Below are 24,495 nucleotides of genomic sequence, written 5' to 3' on the forward strand. Positions count from 1 at the left end.
GCCATTCTACATGCCCTGTGCCTGCTTTACTCTCCTACATAGAACTTACCAACACCTGACGAGATGTATTTGTTTAGTGACACACTATCTGTCTCAAGGAATGCATGATCAATGACATCAAGGCTTTGTTGTATTCACTGCTTTATCTCCAGGGCTTAGAACTGTACTTGGCACAAAGTACTGTTCAAAATATATTTGTCAACTGAATGATGACCTACTGTAGGACAGGGGCTGTTTTCCTGGTCATCTTCCTACGTAGATCAAGTTGGCTCGGGATACTTGTGGGACTGGTGGACACTGTGGCAAACTGGAGAAGACATGCTTCATCTGAAGGAAGCCAGCCACTACTTATCTTACTGAGTAATGAAGGCACAACTAGTGTTTTTCAGAACAAAAACTTAATTTAACATAAAATCCTCCAACTTTTGAATGTTACTCATTTTTAAAAAATTAAGTAGGCCAACACCGTGAAGATAAAACAAAACACACCAGTAAGCCCCATCGATGCAACGTTTTCCAAGAGGAATCACTGCATCTAAGGAAAAGCATTCACATGATAGAATACCGCAGGTCTATGTAAATAAATACTAGCCTCGGTAACAAGAACTTCATCTAAATCACTGGAAGACTGAAGCAGACCGAGTTACATAAGCAGATGCTACCATTAAAAGATCATTCCTGAAACCTTGTAGATTTAACAAGCGCAAAAATCACAGTGAAACCAGGGAGACAGACCAGTTACTGGACACTACCCAACAGTACAAGCAGGAGCTGAGGACGATTTGGATTGAGATTATAACTGGAGGTGATGAGAGGTTGTTGAAATCAGGATATATTGAAAAGGTAAAGCCTACACGATGTGCCAAAGACGCGAATGTGGAGTAGGAGGTAAACTTCACAATCAAGGGTCATTTTCAGGTGTTTCGTCTGAGCAACTGGTATATGATAACACAATTTACTGAGAGGGGGCAGACTTTCAGAGGAGTAGGTTTAAAGGCAGAAATGGAGTACAATTTTGATTAAGTATATAATTTCTTTAGTTATCCAAGTGAAGATTTCAGGAAGGCACTTGCGTGAGTCTGGAAGTCAGGGGAGTAATCAGGACTAGAGACATAAATTTGGGCTTCATCAGCACAGAGTTGTATAATATAGAGCAGAACCAGAGGACATCAACTGAAGCAGAAGGGACACAGGAGCCCAGGTACGTTCCAGCATCCTGAGGAGCAAACAGGAGATATGTGCTAACCAATGAGGAAGAAAGAAATCCAAGAGACAGCTGTATCAGGAAGATGAGAAGGAAGTATTTCAAAGAGAGGTCAACTGTGTCAAATGAAGTCAAAAGCTGCAGAGTATAAACAATGGAGTTAGCAAAATGGAGATCATTAAGGGCCTTGTTAAGACCAGTTTCTGTGCAGTGGTAGAAAAAAATGTACGAGAGGGTGAGAAGAGACAAGGAGAAAGTAAAATAAGTAAACATTAACAGCTCACTCAAGGAGTTTTTTGCACAGGGTAGCAGAGAAATGACAGTGTAGATATAAGGAGTCATGGGATCAAAGGAACTGTGGTATTTTGTTTTAAACTGATTGATATTTAAAGCATGTTTACATGCCATAAGAATAATCTAGTAGGGAAAGAGACACTAACAATGCAATACAGAGATGGGTTAATGATTGCAGCAGGCAAGAGGGAACAGAATGGAGAACACAAGTAGAGGCTGAGCTTATACTGTCAGGGATACTTGTATTTTCACAAGATAATAGGTAGATGATGTGGGTTCCAATACAGGCTAGCATGTGTGGTTGTGAGAAGATGAGGTACTCCTACCTACATCTGATTCCATCAAATATTTCATTAAGGTACAAAGTAAGCTGACACTGGCAACGGAGGTCTTGAGAGATAAAAGATGTGGAGAAGTCCCTGAGAGGCTATGAAACCAAGTTTACCACAGAAGTGTTGAAAGATAGGACTGTCTCTAGTGCTGAGTGCCCATCTGAGATTTGCAGTCCTAAAATTAAAGTGAGAATAGACACACAGATGTGGGTTTTCTCGAGCAGCCTTCTGCTGTTTGGGTGCAAGCAGCAAGTAGACAGATGGTTGGGGTTTTGCCATGTAAGTGACACATTATGATGAGATGAGAAGGGCAAGGGAGTTAAGGGTGTCTGAAAACGAATGATTTCACCAGCGGACCATGGAAATGAGGCCACAAGAGAGAAAGGAGCAGCATCTGGGAATCTGGGAGGTCTCTGTGGAACTGAAGGATAGCAGGAGCAGGGGAAGCCAGAAAGTAAGTGGTAGCGATCAAAGGGTAGTATTTTTGAATTCAACATCTTGAAAGTGTAGATTAGTAAGGAAAGTTTTGCCTCCCTTATCCATTTCTGAACCATTTTCTGAGGACACAATGGTGGCTGGTATGGACTAGATAACCAGGGATACAATTTCGAAACACAACCATAGCCATTATAGAGTCTGTTATCCAGTGAGAGAATTAAGACATCTTGACAGGTACAAAGCCCCATGTTCTTTACTGTACTTTACAATACTGCCAAGATATAGTTGCAGAAAGTTATCACGGATATTCAGCGTTCTATAAAACACAGTATTTAAAACAATGCAGCACCACAAGAAAATTTAGAATGATAAAATATTTTTAATCATAACTGCAGAACACCCAATACCAGTACTTAATGCGATTCCAACTAAACCAGTAATCTTGACTGTGCTAATAATATAATAGTCTAATCAAGTAAAAATGTTTTCAATAGCTTCTAAAACAATTGCAATATATCAGTTACAATTTAATATTGCTTTAAAAAATCATTTCAGAGGCTCCTGAAATGATTTGATTCATTCAACCAAATCTGAGTACCTTCTACAGACCAGATACTGAGTAACACATCAGGGCTACAAGGAAGGGTCACAGATGATTCACATCAAGACTTTAAACAATCTAAATGTCCATTAGTAAGTGCCTTGTAATTTACTGTATATACAATGGAATACTAATAAATAATAACATTATTATGTACTTACTATATGCCAGGCACTCTTCTAAAAATTTTATTGTATTAACTTTACTAACCCTCACAACACCCTGAGGTGGGGACTATTACAAACTACATTTTATAAATGAGGACACTGAGGCAGAGAAGCACCACACAGTGTATAGGTGACAGAGGAAGAACACAAACTTAGGTGGCGTCAATCCCTGCAGGCTGTACTTTTTAAACTTTTATTTTGAAAAAATTTCAGAACACAAAGTCCCATATTCCTTTCTGATATTCTTCAAATGATAACATTTTACCATATTTGCATGATGATTCTCTAGATTGTTTTCTTAAACATTTGAGACTAAGTCCTACTCTGTGATGCCATTTTACCTCTAAATCCTTCAGTAAGGGGGCGCCTAGGTGGCTCAGTTAGTTAAGCGGCAGACTTCCACTCAGGTCATGATCTCACGGTTCATGTGTTTGAGCCTCCCAGTGGAAACTGCTTGGGATTCTCTCTCTCCCTCTCTCTCTGCCCTCCCCTGCTCGCGCCCATGCTCTCTCTCAAGATAAACTTAAAATAAATAAATACTTGTGTGATTTTTCCAAAACAAATAATCACTCTCATACATAATCACACTACAATGATCAAATTAGGAAATTCATGTCTCTTTAATGTGGAGCATTTCCTCCATCCTTATCTTTCCTGCCTGACATTTTGGAATAGTACAGGCCAAAGTTATTCTGTGCACATCCTTCAATATGGGTTTGCCTATGTTTCCCCAAGATTAAATCCAATTTATGTCATACTGGATAGGAATACCACAGAAGTGATGCTGTGTTCTTCATGGAGCATTGTATCTGGAGGTACATGTTGACCTGTCCTATTGTTGGTGATATTAAGTCTGGCCGCTTAGCTAAGATGGTATCTGCCACGTTTCTTCACTGTAAACTACTCACTTCCCTTTGTAATTAATATATATCTTGCCAGAAGATACTTGGAGGCTAGGTACAAATCCTGTGCTCATTATACTTTTGTTCACTAGTTTTAGCATCCTTTAATGATTCATGCCACAGATAATTATTCAAAACCTGTACTCTTAACATGATGTTATGCAGCTAATAAAAAACAATGAGGTAGCTCTCCACCTACATGTGTTGGTAGGTATAGAAATCTATTTTCTATTGTCTGTGGGAAAAAGTTGCAGTTTATATAATTTTATCACGTTAAATAAAATACACATGTATACATATTATTAGGAAGTATGTGAAGAAATATACACCAAATGGGTAATAGCATTTACTCTTTACCAGGCAAACCAGAACTTTAAAAAAAAAAATTGTTTTTAATATTTATTTTTGAGAGAGAGAGAGAGAGAGAGAGAGAGAGACAGAGCTTGAGCAGGGGAGGAACATCTGAAACAGGCTCCAGGCTCCAAGCTGTCAGCACAGAGCCCAACATGGGGCTCGAACCCACAAACCGTGAGATCATGACCTGAGCCAAAGTCAGATGCTTAACCAACTGAGCCACCCAGGCACCCCAAACCAACTTTTATAGTTTATTTTTGTATTAGAAATATGTTTGGCTGCAAATAAGACAAAAATCCAACTACAGTGACTTAAGTGATACACACTTCTAGCATGCCAAATAACAGGAATACCAGAAGTAATCTTTCAGCTCTATCATCCTAAGCTGAGACCATCTCAGATTTTCAAGTTTACAAAATGAAGCAGGAGTTACCTTCAAACATTACATCCACAATCAAAGAAAATGACAGAAGGAGTGGGCTATACATGCATTCATTGTTCAAACTGGCACACTATTGAGAGTAAAAAGGGATGCTATTAATAACCACACAGGATAAAAGGTGCCAAGTAAGACTGTTCCATGCAAGCCAGTACGCAGACACCAGCTGTAATAGAAGAATGTGCTAAGAAGAGCAGAGAAGAAAACTGAAATCTGTATGGGCAAGTCAGGAGAGTGGGATCCAAGCCTAAAGATAAATAGGACTTTTCCCTAAATAGGTAAGGAGAAAAGACGTAAGAGCCAGAAGGAGCATACTGTGCACAGGCATGGGATAATGAAAGAGAATAGTGTACTCAGGAGCAGCTGAACAACAATATGCCACAGGGAGAAGGAAGAGGAGTAATGAATACCACAATGAAATGACAATGTAAGAGTGATCATCAAGAAGGCAAGAGATGACAGGTGTCGGTGAGGATGTGGAGAAAGAGAACCCTTGTGCACTGTTGGTGGGATTGTAAACTAGTTCAACCGCTATGGAGAACAGTATGGAGGTTCCTCAAAAAATTAAAATAGAACTACCCTAAAAAAAAAAAAAAAGGCCTACCCTATGATCCAACAATCCCAATTCTAGGTATAGATCAAAAAGAAATGAAAGCAGATAACGAAGAGACCTACATAGCTCCCATGTTACTGCAGTACTATTCACAACAGCCAAGACACAAAAACAACCTAAGTGTCCACCAATGCATGAATGGATAAAGATGTGGTATGTATGTATGCATGTATAGACAATGGAATTCTACTCAGCCATGAGAAAAAAGGAAATCCTGCCATTTGCAACAACATAGATAGACCTGGAGAATACCATACCACATGAGTAAGTCAGAGACAGAAAAACAAACACTATATGTTACCTCTTACGGTGGAATCTAAGAAAACCAAAATTATAAAAGCTAGTAAAATGGTGAGTAAAAGAATAAAATGGCGGTTTCCAGGAACTGGAGGGTGAGGAAATGGGAGAGGTGTTCAGGGTACATATTTACAACTAGGCGGTAAGTCCTGGATCTAACACAAGCACAGATTATAAACAACAAAACTCTATTATAAACACTAAATGTGCTAAGAGACTAGATTTTAACCATTCCCAGCACTAGCAGAAATGATCATTATGTGATGCAACAGGTGTGAGCTATGGCAATTATACAGCAATATAAATGCATCATATCAATGTGCACTACACCTTAAACGTCCACAACACTGTATGTCAAATATAACTCAATAAAACAACAAAAAAGATGAGTAATAAAGTTAGGGCTGGCTCATGGACAGCGTTACTCTAAGAGGTTTTTGACTATTATCATGTAGGCAGCAGAAAGGGTGAACTTCTGGTTAAATGCTGACTTCTACTATACCTCTTAAAATCATACTAACAATGACACTATAGGAATTACAAGTTTGAATCCCAAAGGACAAAGAGAATGGAGGACAAGAGACAAAATGCATAAAACAATTTTTGGAAGATGCAAAGTAATGGACAAAAAGTAACTGACTTATGTGAGTGAAAAAAGCTAAACCAATGCCACTCGGAAGTAAAGACAAAGAAAACTTTCAAGAATTCAGAGTTCCTGGATGGCTCAGTTGATTGAGTGTCTGACTTTGGCTCAGGCCATGACCTTACAGTTTGAGTTCAAATCCTACATTAGGATTGCTGTTGTCAGTGCAGAGCCTGCTTGGGATCCTCTGTCTCCCTCTGCCCCTCCCTGCTTGCATGGGGGCTCTATTTTTCTCTCTCAAAAATAAACAAACATTAAAAAAAAAAAATTAGAGGTATCAGACACCTTTGTAGACTGAGGTATGGCATCAGAAGAAGCTGATGTTTAAGGAAGGAGCTCTTAGTCTCCCTCCACCCTCACCCTACATAAGCAAGGCAATATATGCCTGTCATTAAGGTGTGTTAACACCCAGCAGCACCTGGCACATGCTAACAAATAGACAGTATCAGTCAAAGACAGGCAAACTATTTCTTACAGAGCCAGATAATATATATTTTACCCATTGCAGGCCAAGTGGTAAAGTGGAGTATATTATGTAGGTACTTATATAACTGTTTAAAACACAGAAACCGTTCTTAGCTCAAGAGCCATAAAAAACAAAGGCAACAGGGTAGGTTGGTCTGCAGGCTGTAGTTTGACAGCCTTTGGTTCACAGGACTTCCTGAGGGTTTATATGTGGGGAATGAGAGAAAGAGAAGAATCAAGGATGACTGCAGGATTTTTGTTCTACACAACGAGAAGAACGGAGCTCCATTTGCTGAGATTGAGAAGACTACAGAAAGAAGAAGTTAGGAGGCAAGGGGGAAATCAGCAACTCCATTTTGGAAACGTGAACTCTGAGACAGACATCTAAATGGAGAATGCAGAATAGGCAGTAAGCACATAGAAGTCTGAGATTTAGGGAAGTCTAAAGTCTAGGCTGAGGATACAAACTTAGGCTTCATTAGTAGAGACAGAATTTAAGACTATGAAACTACACGAGGTCATCAGGGAAGTGAGTACAGACAGAGGTGTAAAGATGGAGCCTGAGCCACACCAATATTTAGACTGTGCTGTCCAATATGGCCATCACACAACCAATCAAGTAGTGAGTGCTTCAAATGTGGATGGTTCAAACTGAGATGTGTTGTGAGTGTTACATACCACACTTGGAATACTTGGTACCAAAAAATACAATTTTATGTTTCACTAATGTTTTTTAAATAATTATCTACTGGAATATTTTAGATATACTGGACTAATAAAATGTTCCAAAATTAATTCCACCGATAAGCTACCAGAACATTTTAAATGATATAAATGGCTTGTATTCTGTTATCTATTGGACAGTGCTGGCCTACAGAATGAGATGACAAACCGGGGCACCTGAGTGGCTCAGTTGGTTAAACGTCCGACTTTGGCTCAGGTCATGATCTCATGGTTCGTGGGTTCAAGCCCCATGTCAGGCTCTGTGCTGATAGCTTGGAGCCTGGAGCCTGCTTTGGATTCTGTGTCTCCCTCTCTCTCTGCCTCTCCCTCATTTGTGCTGTCGACCTCTCAAAAATAAATAAACATTAAAAAAAATTTAGGGGCTCCTGGGTGGCTCAGTTGATTGGGCGGCTGACTTCGGCTCAGGTCATGATCTCGCAGTCCGTGAGTTCGAGCCCAGTGTCAGGCTCTGTGCTGACAGCTCTGAGCTTGGAGCCTGCTTCGGATTCTGTCTCCCTCTCTTTCTAGCCCTCCCCCGTTTGCACTCTGTCTCTGTCTTTCAAAAATGAATAAATGTTAAAAAAAATTTTTTTTAATTTTTTAAAAAAAGAATGAGATGACAAACAAGAACAATCAGTGAGGCAGGAAACCAGGGAAAAAGAGCCAAGAAAATAATTTGTTTCAAGGATGGACTCCATGTCAAAAATCTGATGACCAATCAAGTTTAAGACCAAACATTAACCAACGGGTTTAGCAACACTGAGGTCTTGGATGACCATGACAATGAAGCTTTGGTGGAATACCATTCAAAGCCTAACTCAAGTGAATTCAAGAAGTCTGGCTGAAAAGAACTGAGATATGGGGCAGAAGCTGAAGTATGCCAAAAAATGGCATTTTTTTAAGACTGAGGAAGATAAGGCATGTTTGCATGCTGACAGGAATGATCCAGTACAGGGGCATATTCATTATGCAAGGGACAGAGAGAATTACTAGAGCAATATTTTTGAACATAAGACAGGGTATGGGGTCTAATACATACGCAGAAGGGATCAACCTTAGGAGAGAAGGTTCATCTGGATAGAAGGGCCAAAGAACACAGGGCACATGTGCAGGTAGGTGAGAAGATTACTTCCATTATTTAGTGCAGCAGGAAGGTAGGTTTGCTTCAAGTGAGTAAATTGGAAGCCTGAGGAGAGGGAGGGTGAACGAACCAGGGAAATGTAAGACTACTAAGGAGCACTCATGGCCCACTTGAAGTTAGTGGTGATGAACTGAAAGTAGGAAATCAGTGTGAATGTATTTTTCTCCAGTTACACTGTGATGTGCTAGTGTAAAGGCACAGGAGATGGAGGGTTGGATTTAACTAGAATTGAGGTCCAATAAGGCAAGAGAGGAAGAGAGCTGCAAGTGTAGGCAAGGGAGTTATTGCAAGGAAGGAAGATGGTATTTAAAATCAGAAAATAGGACCAAATGGGTAATGACAGTAAAAAAACAATATGACATATACAATGGAGTATTACTCAGCAATCAAAAAGAATGAAATCTTGCCATCTGCAACTACGTGGATGGAACTAGAGGGTATTATGCTAAGCGAAATTAGTCAGAGAAAGACAAAATATCATATGACTTCACTCAAACAAGGACTTTAAGATACAAAACAGATGAACATATGGGAAGCAAAAATAATAAAAACAGGGAGGGGGACAAAACAGAAGAGACTTTTTTTAATTAAAAAAAATTTTTTTAATATTTATTTATTTTCGAGACAGAGACAGAGCATGAATGGGGGAGGGGCAGAAAGACAGGGAGACACAGAATCTGAAGCAGGCTCCAGGCTCTGAGCTGTCAGCACAGAGCCCAACACGGGGCTTGAACCCACGGACCATGAGATCATGACCTGAGCTGAAGTCGGACATTCAACTGACTGAGCCACCCAGGCGCCCCAAGAGACTCTTAAACATGGAGAACAAACAGAGGGTTACTGGAGGGGTTGTGGGAGGGGGGATGGGCTAAATGGGTAAGGGGCATTAAGGAATCTACTCCTGCAATCACTGTTGCACTGTATGCTAACTAACTTGGAGGTAAATTAAAATAAATAAATAAATAAATAAATAAATAAATACAATGCAAAAAAAAAAACCGAACAAAAAAAAACAATATGATAAACTGGAGCCCAAGTAGAGATGAACCATAGGAGTCAGAATACAAGCAACCCAGAAACAGAGGTGGGAGCCTGAGAATAGGATCCTTCAAACTGAGATCAGTAAAGGGTTGGAATGACCAAGTTTAAGGTATAGTCATTAGAAAGAAAACTCCTAAAAGCTTCCAAAGAGAAAACATGGGTATAAAAAATCAGGATGGCAACACTGAAATTAAGAGTCAATAGAATAAGGCCTTCAAAATTCAGAGGAAAATTATTTTCCAACCTAGAAATCTATTACAACCAAACTTTCAATCGAGTGTGAGGGTAGGGGAGACATTTGCAAACATGTCTCAAAGAACAAGTTCTCAAGAAGTTCTCAAGTTCTCAAAGAACAATTCCCTCTCCGTCTCCCCATGGAACTGGAAATACTGCACCAACCAAAGTAATAAAGAATAATAATAAAGGCATAAAATCCAGGTAACCAGAAATCTAACAAAGAGAGGGAAATGAAATTCCCAGGAGAAGGGCGAAGAGAAAACTGGAATCCCAGCTATACAGTGGACCTAGAAGGGCACTGATCCAGCCTGAACCTAGAGAACAAAGGAGCTAAAGAGGGTAATTTCAAAAAATACATAAACCGATAAGACGATCTTATGATGGGAGAGGGAGAACCAAGTACACAGAAAACTATGCAAACCAAAAAACAAGAGGCAGTTATCATTTCAAGAAAAACAAAAATTTGTATGAGAACGGAAATGTACGTTTACACCACTTTGGCTCATCTGTCATTAGTATTTATACAATCACAATAATGTCAACACTGATTAATGATTTAACAAAAAACTGAATTACTATTTGGATACAGGACAGGATAATATGTGAATGCTAGTTATATGCTAAAAATGTGCTGACATACCAGCTAAAAATTGCTAATATCCAGGGGCTTCTAGGTGGCTCAGTCAGTCAAGCTTCCAACTTCAGCTCAGGCCATGACTTCAGGGTTCGTGAGTTTGAGCCCCGCATCGAGCTCTCTGCTGTCAGCTCAGAGCCCGCTTTGGATCCTCTGTCCCCACTCTCTACCCTTCCCCTGCTCACATGTGTGTTCTCTCACTCTCTCAAAAATAAGCACTTCAAATTGTTTTTATCCAGAAATTAGAATACACGCCTATTATCCAGAAATATGGAATTAACTACTGGCAAAAAGCTAAAAAAAATTTAATATTATTATGGAATGAGGAAAAAAACAGAGAACTATAATTTCTCATTATGCATATTGTGGGGTACTTGATTTTGCATAGTATGTACAAGTACTTTTTAAACATTATTTCTAATGTTTGGTTTTTGAAAGAGAGAGACAGAGTGCAAGCAGAGGAGGAGCAGAGAGAGAGGGAGACACAGAACTCAAAGCAAACTCCAGGCTCTGAGTCGTCAGCACGGAACCCGATGCCAGGCTCGAACTTATGAACCATGAGATCATAACCTGAGCCGAAGTCGGATGCTCAACCAACCAAGCCACCCAGGTGCCCTTGTACAAGTACTTTTATTAAAATACACATAGTAGGAAAAATTTTCAAAGAGCAAAACCATTATGACCAAATTACCTACTTTTAAGAAGGTAACTAGTGGTCAAGTGGAGAGTGGCCTAGAGGGAAAGAGTGGGCCAGAAGGAAGAGTACAGACACTCACAAGGAATCTAAACCTGAAGCTAAGAAAGGCTCAAAGTAAAGCAGGAACAATAAGAGAGAAGGAAAAGCAATGCCCAGATTCAAGACACTTGAAAGGTAAAAATAAAAGAATTCAATCAGATAACCCTATAGATACCATTTTGCAAGAATGTAGAATGCAAGTGGACCAGCGGTGTGATGGGGGAACTATGGTTCCCATTTTGTATATGTACACAGGATATTAAGAAAGACACATCTTTAGACAAGTGAAATGTCTCCAGTTCAGAAGTAAAAACAAAGCAGAGACACATCTTGAGGGCAAAATATAACAGCACCTAGAACTTCAGAAGCAGCATTTCAAACAAAGAAATGACTGGTTTATTACAGTTCATTCTTACTTATTCATTACTAGCTCTCTTAAGAACTTTCACTAGGCAATCAATTCTTTTTCTAATTTAAAAACAAGATAAACCTATCTAGCAAATCTGAAAAGTTTATAGAAACAAGAAAACATAGGGGCACTTGGGTGGCTCAGTCAGTTAAGCATTTGACTCTTAACTTCAGTTTAAGTCATGATCTCATGGTCATGAGATCCAGCCCTCCTCAGGCTCTGTGCTGAGTGTGGACCCTGCTTGTGATCTCTCTCTCTGCCCCTCCCCAGCACTCTCTCAAAATAAACAAACATTAAAAAAACAGAAGAAGAAAGAAAAAACAATCTCTTCAGCCCAGGAGATTTTACTTATATTTCTTCCTAGTTTTCTTTTAATTTTACACAGTTGCTTACACTATGTGCCACTTTCCTGTTTAAAAGTATATACTCTCCTATGATTCTAAACATCATTTTCACTATCACTATGTATAATAAATTATAAATTATTTATTTATAATTATCCATAATAAATTATCCATGGTAATAAATTATCCATAATTTACTTCAAGCATAACCTTAATGGTGGCATTTTGGTTGATGCTAACTTTGAAAACTTATTACTATTGAAACTTATCACTATTGAAAACTTATCAAAGTATTGGGCATGAAGTGTCCATGGTTCTAATCATTTAAGGCTGAGTTCTAGAGATGAATTAATTTCACCTGTGCTAACGCACACTCCCACTATAATAAAAACCAAAATGACAACTCACTGTATCCTTACCAATACTGAATGGTATCATTTATAAATATATTTAGTAGATGAAAAATGATCTAATTACTTTTTGTTTTAATTGTATTTCTTGGATCACATAAGGCTAAATTTTAAAAATATGAGGGCAATTTATTACCTTCCTCCAAGAGTAAGTTGTTTATTTTACTGCCCATTTATTCATCTGGGCTTCAGTGTTATGCTTTATTTGAATGAGAGCCCAATAAAGAAATATTTGGTTATTTTTGTTATCCAGATTTTTCTAAAAAAATTTTTATCAGCTTTTTCCTATTAGTCTTTCCCTTTACAATTTCTCCCATTTGTAAGTCCTTCATCCAGAGGATATGCAGAATTTCAATTATATTTATATTACAAAAAATTTATTTTCATTTATTTTAAAGTTTTCTATTTATTTTGAAAGAGAGAGAGCACAGGGAAGGGACAGAGAGAGGTAGAAAGAGAATCCCAAGCAGGCTCCACACCAGCAGCACAGAGCCCAATGTAGGGCTCAAACTCCCTAACTGCGAGATCATGACCTGAGCTAAAATCAAGAGTTGGACACTTAACTGACTGAGCCACCCAGGTGCCCCATTTTCATTTATTTTAAAACAAATTTATCCAGGCACATAATAAAAATTCCAACAGCACAAAAAAGTATATAGCCCAATCCTCAAGATTCCAGTTATCTTGGAGTGCCTGGGTGGCTCAGTCAGTTAAGTGTCCGACTTTGCCTCAGATCGTGATCTCACAGTTCGTGGGTTTGAGCCCCACGTTGGGTTCCATGCTAATAGCGTGGAGCCTACTTGGGATTCTGTCTCCATCCCTTCCTCACTTGCGTTCTCTCTCTCCCTCTCAAAATAAACTTAAATAAAATCTTCCAATTATCTTATTTATGAAGATAAATACCTCCCATTTAAAAAAAAGAAAATAAAATGGGAGTAACCTACTACATACTTTTCTACACCTGACTTATTTTACTTTATTTTGGAGACCTAATCTTACTTGTATACATAAACCTACCTCCTTTGTAAAGGGGGCACAATACCCAACTGTATGAAGGTAGCATCACTTAATGAGTCTCCTGTTGATGGACATTAAGATAGTTTCTAGACCTTAGTTACTACAAACAAAACTACAATTAATGTCCTTGCATACAAGTCTTTGTGCACAGCACAGATCTATTTGTAGAATTCTTAAAAGTGAAACTGCGGAGGTAAGTCATACACATTTTAACTTATATTAATATTACTAATTGTTCTTTAAAACAGTTGTGTGAATTTATGATACCATAAAAACATATGAGTCTTGCTTATACTGGAAACCTGAGTCCTTACTAACAAATGTGGAGGGCATGCTAAACTAAGAAAATCATCATTTTACAGTGAAGATTAAACCAAGCAAGTATTGATGGATGCTAAATCTAGGGGATAGGTTTTAATGAGCAGGATATTTCCATGATCTTAAAGAGCTTCCCTACAGATTGCTTATTATATGCCAGGCTAAAAACTAACCATACAGTAATCAGAAAACACCTTGGGACAAAATAACATCACCACTGAGGGGGCCGATGGACACTGTATGCCTCAGCTGTGGCACCGGAAGGAAGACACAATATTACTTTTGTTGTATTCCAGCCAGGATTGCTTAATCTAAATGTAATCATGAGGAAAAACACACAAATCCTAAGTGAGGAACATTCCATGAAAAAAGGCAAACCAGGAGAGGCCTGTGTTCTCCAAAATTATCCATGGTATGGAGACAAAAAAAAAAAGGCTGAGGAACTTCTGTGAATTAAAGAGACTAAAAAGATAGGCAACCAAATGCAGGACATGATCCTAGACTGGAACCCGTAGTATAGGGTAAAAGTGCAAAGAAGGACAATGCTGGGTCACCTGACAGGAACAGAATACAGAGAATGGACTGTTATTACAGATTCACTGAAGTTGATAACTGTGCTGTAGCTGTGTATGAAAGTGCTTCTTTCTTAGGAGATGGCACACTGAGAGATGTTTGGAGGGAGAACTTCAAAATGTATGCAACTTAGTCTCCAACGGTTTGGGGAAAAAAATACATAAACATGTATATTCATACACAACAGAAACTGAAGAAGTAATTCAATTGGAACAATTCATTAATAGCAGCTGAATCAAGGTGAGAGATAAATGGTGTTCTTTGTGTGGTTACTATAACTTCTGATAATTTGAAATTATTTCCAAATAAAAAGGTTTTCTTAAAAAAAGATTAAAAAGGGGCGCCTGGGTGGCGCAGTCGGTTAAGCCTCCGACTTCAGCCAGGTCACGATCTCGCGGTCCGTGAGTTCGAGCCCCGCGTCGGGCTCTGGGCTGATGGCTCAGAGCCCGGAGCCTGTTTCCGATTCTGTGTCTCCCTCTCTCTCTGCCCCTCCCCCGTTCATGCTCTGTCTCTCTCTGTCCCCAAAAATAAATAAACGTTGAAAAAAAAATTAAAAAAAAAAAAAAGATTAAAAAGAGAGAAATGATGACTGTTCATCTCTCACACACACAGCACGAGAGTTCCTGTTTCTCACCCTCATCGACACAGTATAAGAAATTTCTAATCTTTGCCAATAATGGGTAAAAAAAGGCACCTCAGTTTTAATCTACATTTTTCTTATGTATCTTTTCTCATGTTTAAAGGCCATTTTATTTTCTGTAAACTATTTTCTGACTTTTAACAACTTTTTACACTTAAAATATTTCATTGATCTGCAATTTATTTTGATGTTGTTATAGACTGAATGTTTGTGTCCCTCCAAAATTCCTGTTAAGTCCTAACACCCAATGTGATGGTATCTGGTGGTGGGGCACCTTCTGAGAGATGATCAGGCCATGAGAGTAGAGCCCTATGAATGGGACCAGTGCCCTTGTAAAAGAGATCCCAGAGATCTCCCTTACACTTTCTGCCATGTGAGGACACAGTGAAAAGATGGCCAACTATGAACCAGTAGTCAGGCCTTCACCAGACATTGAAGCCGCTGGTGCCTTGATTGTGGACTTCTTAGCCTCCAGAAATATGAGAAATAAACTTCTGTTGTTACAACAACCCAAAGATTAAGGCAGATATAAAATGATGATAAGTTAATTCTCAAGGGTGCTAACCAACTGTCCGACTAACCAACTATTTGCTAAATGAATCCTTTCTCTGCCCTAGGACTAGGATTTTTGATGTCCTTTTGGGCATACGTTGAGAATGTAAGTATTTAATAATTTGTGTATCTCTTCTCATTAACTTAATCTTTTTAAAATTTTCACTCAAATGTGTAAGATATTCCATAATGATACCCACAGCAATTAAAATAGGTAGTTAAGTAACAAATAAGTGTATAAAAGTAGGCAGTATTTCATAGACAACTCACAAGCCATATATTTAAATGTGATCATATTAGCTATATATTTAATTATTCTCACATATATAAATTTAGAAAAGCTATACATTGTATACACTGAACCACTGTAGGAGACTAAAATATTTATTTTGGATTAGTAACAGTGTTAAAAAGAAACATAAGTTTCAACAAAAGGAAGAATTAAAAAAATAATTACTTATCAATAATTTTAAATACTATCACATTTCTCCATAAAATTTCTCATAAGGAGAAAAAAAATCTTCCCATGTCTAAAACTTAAAACACTTCCTAAGGGCAAGGTACTTAGTATAAACTGGAAGAAAATATTTATATCCTGAAATATTTTTCATACCTTTGTTTTCCTTAGCTCCCTATTATCCAAAAACTGAAAGTACAACACTTCTGTGTTATAATTCTTAAGAGACTTGAGGCTGTGTCTTCATAGTCTTTGTGAATCCCCATAATATTCAGAGCAAAGTACTCTCTCAGCACATAGTGGATACTCAATGAATGGTACCAACAGAACGAACATATACTAAGATGAAAGTTTTTTCTTAGAACTGGATTATTTCAGTCAATATATCTGTAAACAGCATAGCATCATTTTTAAAAACTGTTTTTAACTACATGTATCAATAAAAACATGTATCATATAATCATTTAAATATATCACAATAAATAAAGTGGTCAATGAGTTTCAGGAATTCTTATATTACAAAATCTTACCTCTTCAAAAACAGCAGCTTTATTTACTTTTTCCCTTGCAATGTCACAGATTTTCAGAATTCCCAGAGCAAAAGCTTTCATGGCAGGATCTTCTATAAAGTCTGGATTATGAATGTAAAGGCACGTGAATACTGTCTGTGCCAAGGAATGGCCTTCTAGCCAGGTTATCTATAAAGAAGTAAAAGAATGTATATGTTTAAGATGACACAGAGGGTCTGCAAAGTCTAAATAGATCCGACAGTCAAGGGCTAGAAAGCCACAGACCCAAATAAATATATAATTAACCACAGGATTTCAAAGATGATTAAAAGGAAGCTAAGAAAAGACAGAAGAATTACAATTCACTTTCACTGACTAAAGTCTTTCAAAAATCATACACTATAAATATGATTAGCTATCTAAGGGAAACATTCTTATACAGAATTCAGTGTGCAATATATTTGGAGACTAATGAAATTAGAATGCCACCTTACATAGAATCTAAAAGCAATCAATTCCACAGTGGAGTCAATAAAAATCCATTAAGTAGGGAATTCACAATTTTAGAACTAACCAGGTGCTTAGCCACTCCTTTAACTCTCCTTTTTCATCCTCACTACTATTAACTTAGTCAAGAGCATCACACCTCCCCTAGATTACTGCAAGAAACTGCACAATGGTTTTCCTACCTCTCTTCTCTAATTCAATTCTCCCAACCAGAGGGAACTTTCTAGGAAGTCACAGTTTTTAGATTAACCAAGTGTACTCTTACCAAACAGCAAAAACAAGTATCCATTATTCCTATCAATTCAGGCAAGGTGAGGTCTTTAATTTTAATGGTGCCATCCTAAGAGAGGAGAAATATGACATATGAGAAGTTTTTATAAAAGTTATAGTTTCTATGTCCAGTAGCATTTTGGCCTCCAAGAATTAAATGCTTAAAAAATAATAATTCTAGAACTATATCATCATCTGATAAAAACTGAAATGCCAAATTAACTCTGTATTCTTGAAATATATCTTAAATAGATCTTCAATACAAAAAAATCAAAGCCTCTTAATTTGAAAAGAATAAAGGCCTTTATAAACAAAAAGTTAAACAAGTATTTAAAAACACAGTTCAAATTAGTTTTAAGCATTAATAAATATGAATCATTTTAATGGATCAAAAGTACTTAGAAAAGTAAACATTTTTAAAAACCCTTCCCTTGGGGTGCCTGGGTGGCTCAGTTGGTTGAGCATCCGACTTTAGCTCAGGTCATGGTCTCATGGTTCATGCGTTCAAGCCCCACATCGGGCTCTGTGCAGACAGCTCAGAGCGTGCAGCCTGCTTCGGATTATGTGTCTCCCTCTCTCTCTGCCCCTCCCCGACTTGTGCTTGCTCTCTCTCTCAAAAATAAAAATAAAAAAAATTTTTAAAAACCCTTCCCTTAAGGTCATCAATTTTACTACTTGTAAATTTTATTTAAATATCCATTTATTTAGCAAATCTTTCTTCATAAAATATGCAAAATTAAACTCTGTGGCAACTGTGAATGAATTTCTAAGTCAATCCTCACAGAATGAATTTCAAATTCACAACCACAAGCATTCTGCTTAGTGTGTTAATATATAAAACTTAACCGCTTAACCAACTACCCTGGTATTTGAATATATACTGAAATGCTTTAAAAAATTAGTAAACACACACACAAATTTAGTGCCAGCTTGTAATGAAGACCTTTGAACAATTTACAGACTTCAAAAAAAAAAAGATAACTAAAGCTTGTAACTAAGTTTTGTTTATGTACCTGAGATGCTTGTAAAAAAAATTGTATTTTAATATGCCAAGTTTGATGGGCACTGTTTTAACATGTGGAATAACAAATGATAAAACAAAAAGCACAATGGTATTTACCTTGATAGCTTGTTCAAAATTGAGAACTTTTCGATTAACTTGGTTTCCAATCATGCCAGCATCCATCTTGGGATCCATCATTTCAATAGCAGACATGGCTTCAAAAAGACCAAATCTGCAAACAAAAAAATTGACCCCACAAATTGTTTTGAACCAGTAAGTTTACCCAGATTCCCTCAATGATATAATAATTATAGTACTTTAAATATATAGTGTTCTATATATTTAGTCTTCCCAATTTGGTAACACTTCTATTTCAATTAAATAATCTCCCTCTGGGGCACCTGGGTGGCTCAATCAGTTAAATGTCCAGCTCAGGTCATAATCTCAGGGTCGTGAGATTGAGCCCCACTGTCGGGCTCTACACTGGGCATGGAGCCTGATTAGGATTCTCTCTCTTCCTCTACCCATTTCTGGCTTACGCATGTATGTAACTCTCTCGCAAAAAAAAAGAAAAAAAAATTTTTTAATTAAAAAAATTAAATAATCTTATTTTAACATAAAAATTCTATGTAGTGGTCAAATTATTTGCATACACTGTGCAGGTGAAAAAACAAAAGTTGTTTTTTGTGTTTCCTTTAAAAAGGTTGCACATTAGAAATTTTGGAAAAAAGATCAACTGATCTATAATGGATTTCACTTTGCCTTCTTTAAATGGTGTTCTCTACTTAATATTTAGAAAGTTGTATTGGAATAATCATTACCAAATGTAATTTTTGATTTTCTTTATATCTTGAATAATAGGAATAATGCAGCACATTACCATCTACAATGCCCGAAGTTCTGGCAGTAACATAATGAAAAATAATCCAGGAGTCGTGTTAACTTGTATCTAGTATTTATGGCTTATTAGCCATATAAACAGATAGTTGTGGTGCACTGTGGACTGGTTAGTGAGTATATCATTAACAGATATGCCTTAAAAAATGGGACAGGAACAAGAAAAGCTTAAAAGAAAGTCTGATAAGTGATCAAGCTACTGACTTCACATTTTGCTTAGTCTAAGCTATTAGACTACCAGGAAAATAAAAACATTACCTTGTTACAATACATCATTTCCTCTTAGAAAAGCAGCAAGACATTAAAACCAGCTTTAAGGAGACAAACTCTTCCCTTCAATCCCTCAAATCTCTCAATGCTTCAAGATAATCTGACAAGATGAGTAAGTTATTATTGAAAACAACTCTAAACTATGCTAATCAAAACCCAAATAGTATTTTTCAAAGAGCTTGCCAAGCCAAAACAGAAAATATGCAAAAATGGAAGAGAATTCTTTCAACAAAAACAGTATTCACCAAATATCAAAGATACTATAAGACATAATAATTACAAACATTCTAGAATACACAGATCAATAGAAAACAGTCTAAACCCACATTTCTGTAGGAATTCTGTATGATAAAAACAGAATTTCAAAGTAATGAAAAATAGTGGATTAATCAATAAATACTGCTGAAACAAGTGGCTAACCATCTGGAAAATGTGAAATCTTTGATTCACACAATTTTAAAAAGTAAACCCAGGCAGATTTAAGTTCTATACCTAAAACAAGCAAACAAAAGATTTCAATAATTTTTGAATTTCTGAACAAAAAAAAGATTTTCAATGATTTCAAAAAACTATAAAAGGAGAAGCTGATGTATGCAATTGTGTAAATATTTTAAATTTATATGCAATGATAATAAACCATAGTTAAAACACCATAATTATCTAGAAAGGGTATTTTTAATATAGGTAATTTTTAAAAAGTTGTTATCCAGAATACAACTGACTCATACAACAAATAAGGCAACTAGTCCAAAGAAAAAGAGGCAAAGGACAGGGGCGCCTGGCTGGCTCAGTCAGTGGAGCATCCAACTTCGGCTCAGGTCATGATCTCACAGCTTGTGAGTTCAAGCCTCGCGTCGGGCTCTGTGCTGAGAGCTCAGAGCCTGGAGTCTGCTTCGGATTCTGTGTCTCCCTCTCTACTCCTAACCCACTCACATTCTGTCTCTCTCTCAAAAATAAACAGACACTTAAAAAAAAAATTAAAAAAAAAAAAAGAGGCAAAGGACATGAATGGACAATTCACAAAAGAAAAAAGTGTGTATTTATAATAAAAGTGAAAAGCTGCTCAAATTCAAATGTAATCAGGCAATGCAAAACAAAACAATGAGGAATTGCTTTGGCCACTCAGAAAGCTTAAAAAATATACTAGTTTACTCTCATATACTGTTGGTGGGAGACTGATACAGACTTTTTTTTTAGTAAAGTTTGGCTGAACCTATTAAAATCCAGTCATTTGATTTCTAGGCTTCCATCCTAAAATATATTTGCACATGCATACAAAGAGGTTTGTATAAATTAAATGTCTTCAATTTTCCCATGTTACTAATCCCATGTTCCCATGTTGCAATCTAAATGTCCATCAATAGGGATACTGCAGAATAAATTATGGTATAGTCACTGTAAAATACAAAGCAACAGCTAAAATGAACGAGGTATAGCTTATATACTAACATGGAAAGATCTCCGAGATACACTGAATGGGAAAAGAATTTTCAAAATAATACATACTATAGACAGGAATTTATAATCAACTATTTTTACAGATTTTATTCATATATATATTTTATAGGTCCAAAAGGACATGCAACAATCTCATAATAGTGATGATATCTGAGCAAAGAGTAAGCATGGGGGACGTGGGGGCAGTACAATGGGAAATTTTTGCTTCATCTCTAATGTTTGAATTCGTTTAAAACAAAGTATCCATTACTTACAAGAGAATAACTAAAAACAAGTTTTTAATGGCACAATTAAAACCCTAGACCAGTGAAGTACTTGCCTAATTAGTAAACGCTCTACAGAAATTACAGCAGCATTAAATTAGGATTTCTCCATTCATTCAACAAATGCTGAGCACCTAATATATGCTAGACGCGGTTCTAGGTTCAAGTGAACAAAACAAATTTGCCTGCCGAGAGTCCAGAGAAAGGAAACAAACAGTAAAGATAAAAAGTTACATATATGTTAGAAGATTGTATAGTAGGGAGAAAATACAAGACAGCTAAGGGAGAGATAAATTACAAGAATATAACTTTAATAGGTGTTCAGGGGAGGCTGCTGACAATCATGTTTCCTGGGCTGAGCCTAAAACCTTGGGGAAATGAAGACCACTTGGTCCCTCTTCAGCTGTCTTCTCTCAAATCTTGTTCCACAGTGAGGAGTCACACTCTTTCCTGCATTTGTTTGTGGTATGGTTTCGTTGTATCTTTCCTAGAACCGCCTGCAGCACCAAAAGGACGACCCAGAGTGGTTCTTAGTGTGGTCGATCCCTGGATCAGCACATCAACCTCACCTGGGAACTTGTTGGAACTTCAACTTCTGCGGGGTCCCACACCAGCCCTAAAGAAGGAACTCTGGGGGGTTGGGCCCAGCAATGTGTGTTTTAAAAACCCCTTGATGTCTCTGATTCACATTAGTTTGAGAAAAATTAAATTTCAGGATCTACTCCTGCTCCTCAAATGTCCCATCTTGGCCATTAACTGATTTAACATTTCACATTCCTAATTTTGAAATTGAGCCTGGCCATAGTAGTACGAGAATTGAGGTTATCTGCGGGAGTACAAATAAAATCAAGCATCTCCCTTTTTTCGCCTTTCCCAGGATTCTCTCATCCAGCCATTAAATCATTCATCGTTGGTCATCAACCAGCCTATCACAGATAACACAAAATCTGTATCTTTTCCTCAAGAAATTCCATATCCTATACATCTAACTCTTAAAGAAAGGACCATAAATCATAGTTTTACCAGGTACAACCATTTCATATCATAACTAAGGTCAGCTGCCCCAAAACAGCTCACCAAGATTAAAAATAGATTTCTAATTCATTTTATTTTTACAGCTTTGAAATGAAGTATTACCCAGGCCTCAAGGAATACTATTGCACACACAAAAAAAACCCCAGAAATATTAAACTACGCTATTTCAAATACTTACAGCTTATCATGAAGCAGTTCTCCCAACTTTAATTCTAAAAGAAACAAACAGAAAAATCCTTTGAATAACACCATCTTTATATTTAAATTTTAATTCTAAGAAAAAAAAAAGAAACAAAACAGTTTTGTTTGAAAATGGGCTTTCATTACTTTAAACTTCATTTTCTAAGAAATTATTTCTACTCCATTACTAACATAATGCCTTCTACACGATGAATATTTAATCCCTATAAATTGAACTTTTAATAATTAGCAAGCAACCCACCACAGGCCACAAAAATCCAATCAGAATTACCAACCTCATTTTAAAATATCACTAGTAAATTTCCCCCAACTATGCTTTTTCAGAGAACTGACTGCTGTTTTTTAACTTTCTTAAACCACTTTTTTTTTTTTTAACGTTTATTTATTTTTGAGACAGAGAGAGACAGAGCATGAATGTGGGAGGGTCAGAGAGAGAGGGAGACACAGAATCTGAAACAGGCTCCAGGCTCTGAGCTGTCAGCACAGAGCCCGACACAGGGCTCGAACTCACGGACCGTGAGATCATGACCTGAGCCGAAGCCGGCCGCTTAACCGACTGAGCCACCCAGGTGCTCCTACCACTTTTAAGTTGTTTCTTAAATCGCTTGGGGTCATAATCTAACCTTTTTTTTGTCCCAGGAACAGTGTCAAAGCTACTTTTTAAAGTTACATTTTATTTAGGGGCACTTCAGTCGGTTGAGTGTCTGACTTCAGCTCACGTCATGATCTCATGTTCGTTAATTAAGCCCCACATCGGGCTCATGCTGTCAGCCTGTCAGTGCAGAGCTTGCTTCAGATCCTCTGTCCCTCTCTCTTTGTCCCTTCCCTGCTTGTGCTCTCCCAAAAATAAATATAAATATAAAGAAAAAAGAAAAAAAGGAAATCCCATTTTATTTAAATGTAGAAAACACCTGAGTAAACAGCTAATCAAAACAGTATTCATCCTCTATAAAGCAGTTCTCAACTTTGGCTTCATGTTGGTATCAACTCTGGAGCCTGTGAAAATCCCAACATCCAAGCAGCACCCTAAACCAATTAAATTCTAGGGGTGGTCCCTCTGCAATGGTTTCAAACCACTACAGGTAAAATCCCAATGTGCAGGGAAGGGGAGAACTACTACTGTAACATTTTAAGTAACTTAAATATTGATGGTCAAATCCGGTAAAAGATGCAAAGCCCCAGTTTTCCGAACTGTACCCCTCCTACTGATCTTAAGTTAAAGAACATTCATTTTTAACAATTCCAGGTAACAAAACAGATAAATCAATGAGAAGCATATCAAAAACTACAATATAGTATGACAGAACATAACAGCAGTTCTCACAGATGGTCTGGGAACGCAGGTGTCTGTAACATTAAAATTACTTTCACAGTAATATTAAAACATTTTCTTTTTCATTGTATTGACATCTGCACTGATAACACAAGAGCAACAGCATAAAGGGAAAAATAAAAAAGCAACGAGGGCTACACTGCTTTAGCTTCACCACAAATTAAGACAGTGGCCCCCAAGCTAAATAGTGTATTTTTTTTACCTCCAAGCACTTGCAGTTAAAAAGACAACATTTTTAAATGTCACTTAAGTCCTTGATGAAGCAGTAAAATCACTAATCTCAAGGCTGGGACCAGGGTGCAGCAAGTGAAGCATTTCCTGTGAGAAATTTAAGCATGAACTCACTTTCAGGTAGTGAGTTGTTTTTGTTTTTAAGTTTACTTATTTCGAGACGGAGAGAGGGAGAGCATGAACAGGAGACGGGCAGGGAGAGAGAGAATCCCAAGCAAGCTCCACATTGTCAACACAGAGCCGGATATGGGGCTCAAACTCACAAACCATGAGATGAAATCAAGAGATGGACTGACTGAACCACCCAGGTTCCCCTCAGGTAGTGAATTCTTAAGTTTTCCACCCTAGGTGCCTCACTTCATTCTAGTGCTGGTCCTGATTTACCTGATTAAGTCTCAATCTTTGAGTACATCTTTTAAATATTCTATTTGACAAAATAGGAAATATAAACAAACACGTCTGCTGCATATCAAAGTAAGCTGTTATTGTAAGGAAAAGCACTTGCACAATTACAATGGAACACCATTTTTACTTGAA

The 24,495-nt window shown here is 37.3% G+C and overlaps 1 protein-coding gene across 3 annotated transcripts in view; it reads right to left on the bottom strand.

Moving 5' to 3' along the window:
• The window catches only part of NAA35 (N-alpha-acetyltransferase 35, NatC auxiliary subunit), a 94,384-nt gene that overhangs the window by 59,330 nt on the left and 10,559 nt on the right, over positions 1–24,495 (bottom strand). For all 3 annotated transcript variants that reach the window (XM_047829125.1, XM_047829126.1, XM_047829127.1), the window contains exons 3-6: positions 22,372–22,405; positions 18,388–18,502; positions 17,263–17,337; positions 16,512–16,679 (exon numbers count right to left, since the gene is read on the bottom strand). In XM_047829125.1, coding sequence (XP_047685081.1) covers positions 16,512–16,679; positions 17,263–17,337; positions 18,388–18,502; positions 22,372–22,405 — 392 coding nt within the window. The remainder of the gene's footprint in view (positions 1–16,511; positions 16,680–17,262; positions 17,338–18,387; positions 18,503–22,371; positions 22,406–24,495) is intronic.

The sequence above is a fragment of the Prionailurus viverrinus genome, chromosome D4, assembly GCF_022837055.1.
Source record: "Prionailurus viverrinus isolate Anna chromosome D4, UM_Priviv_1.0, whole genome shotgun sequence".
Classification (NCBI taxonomy): domain Eukaryota; kingdom Metazoa; phylum Chordata; class Mammalia; order Carnivora; family Felidae; genus Prionailurus; species Prionailurus viverrinus.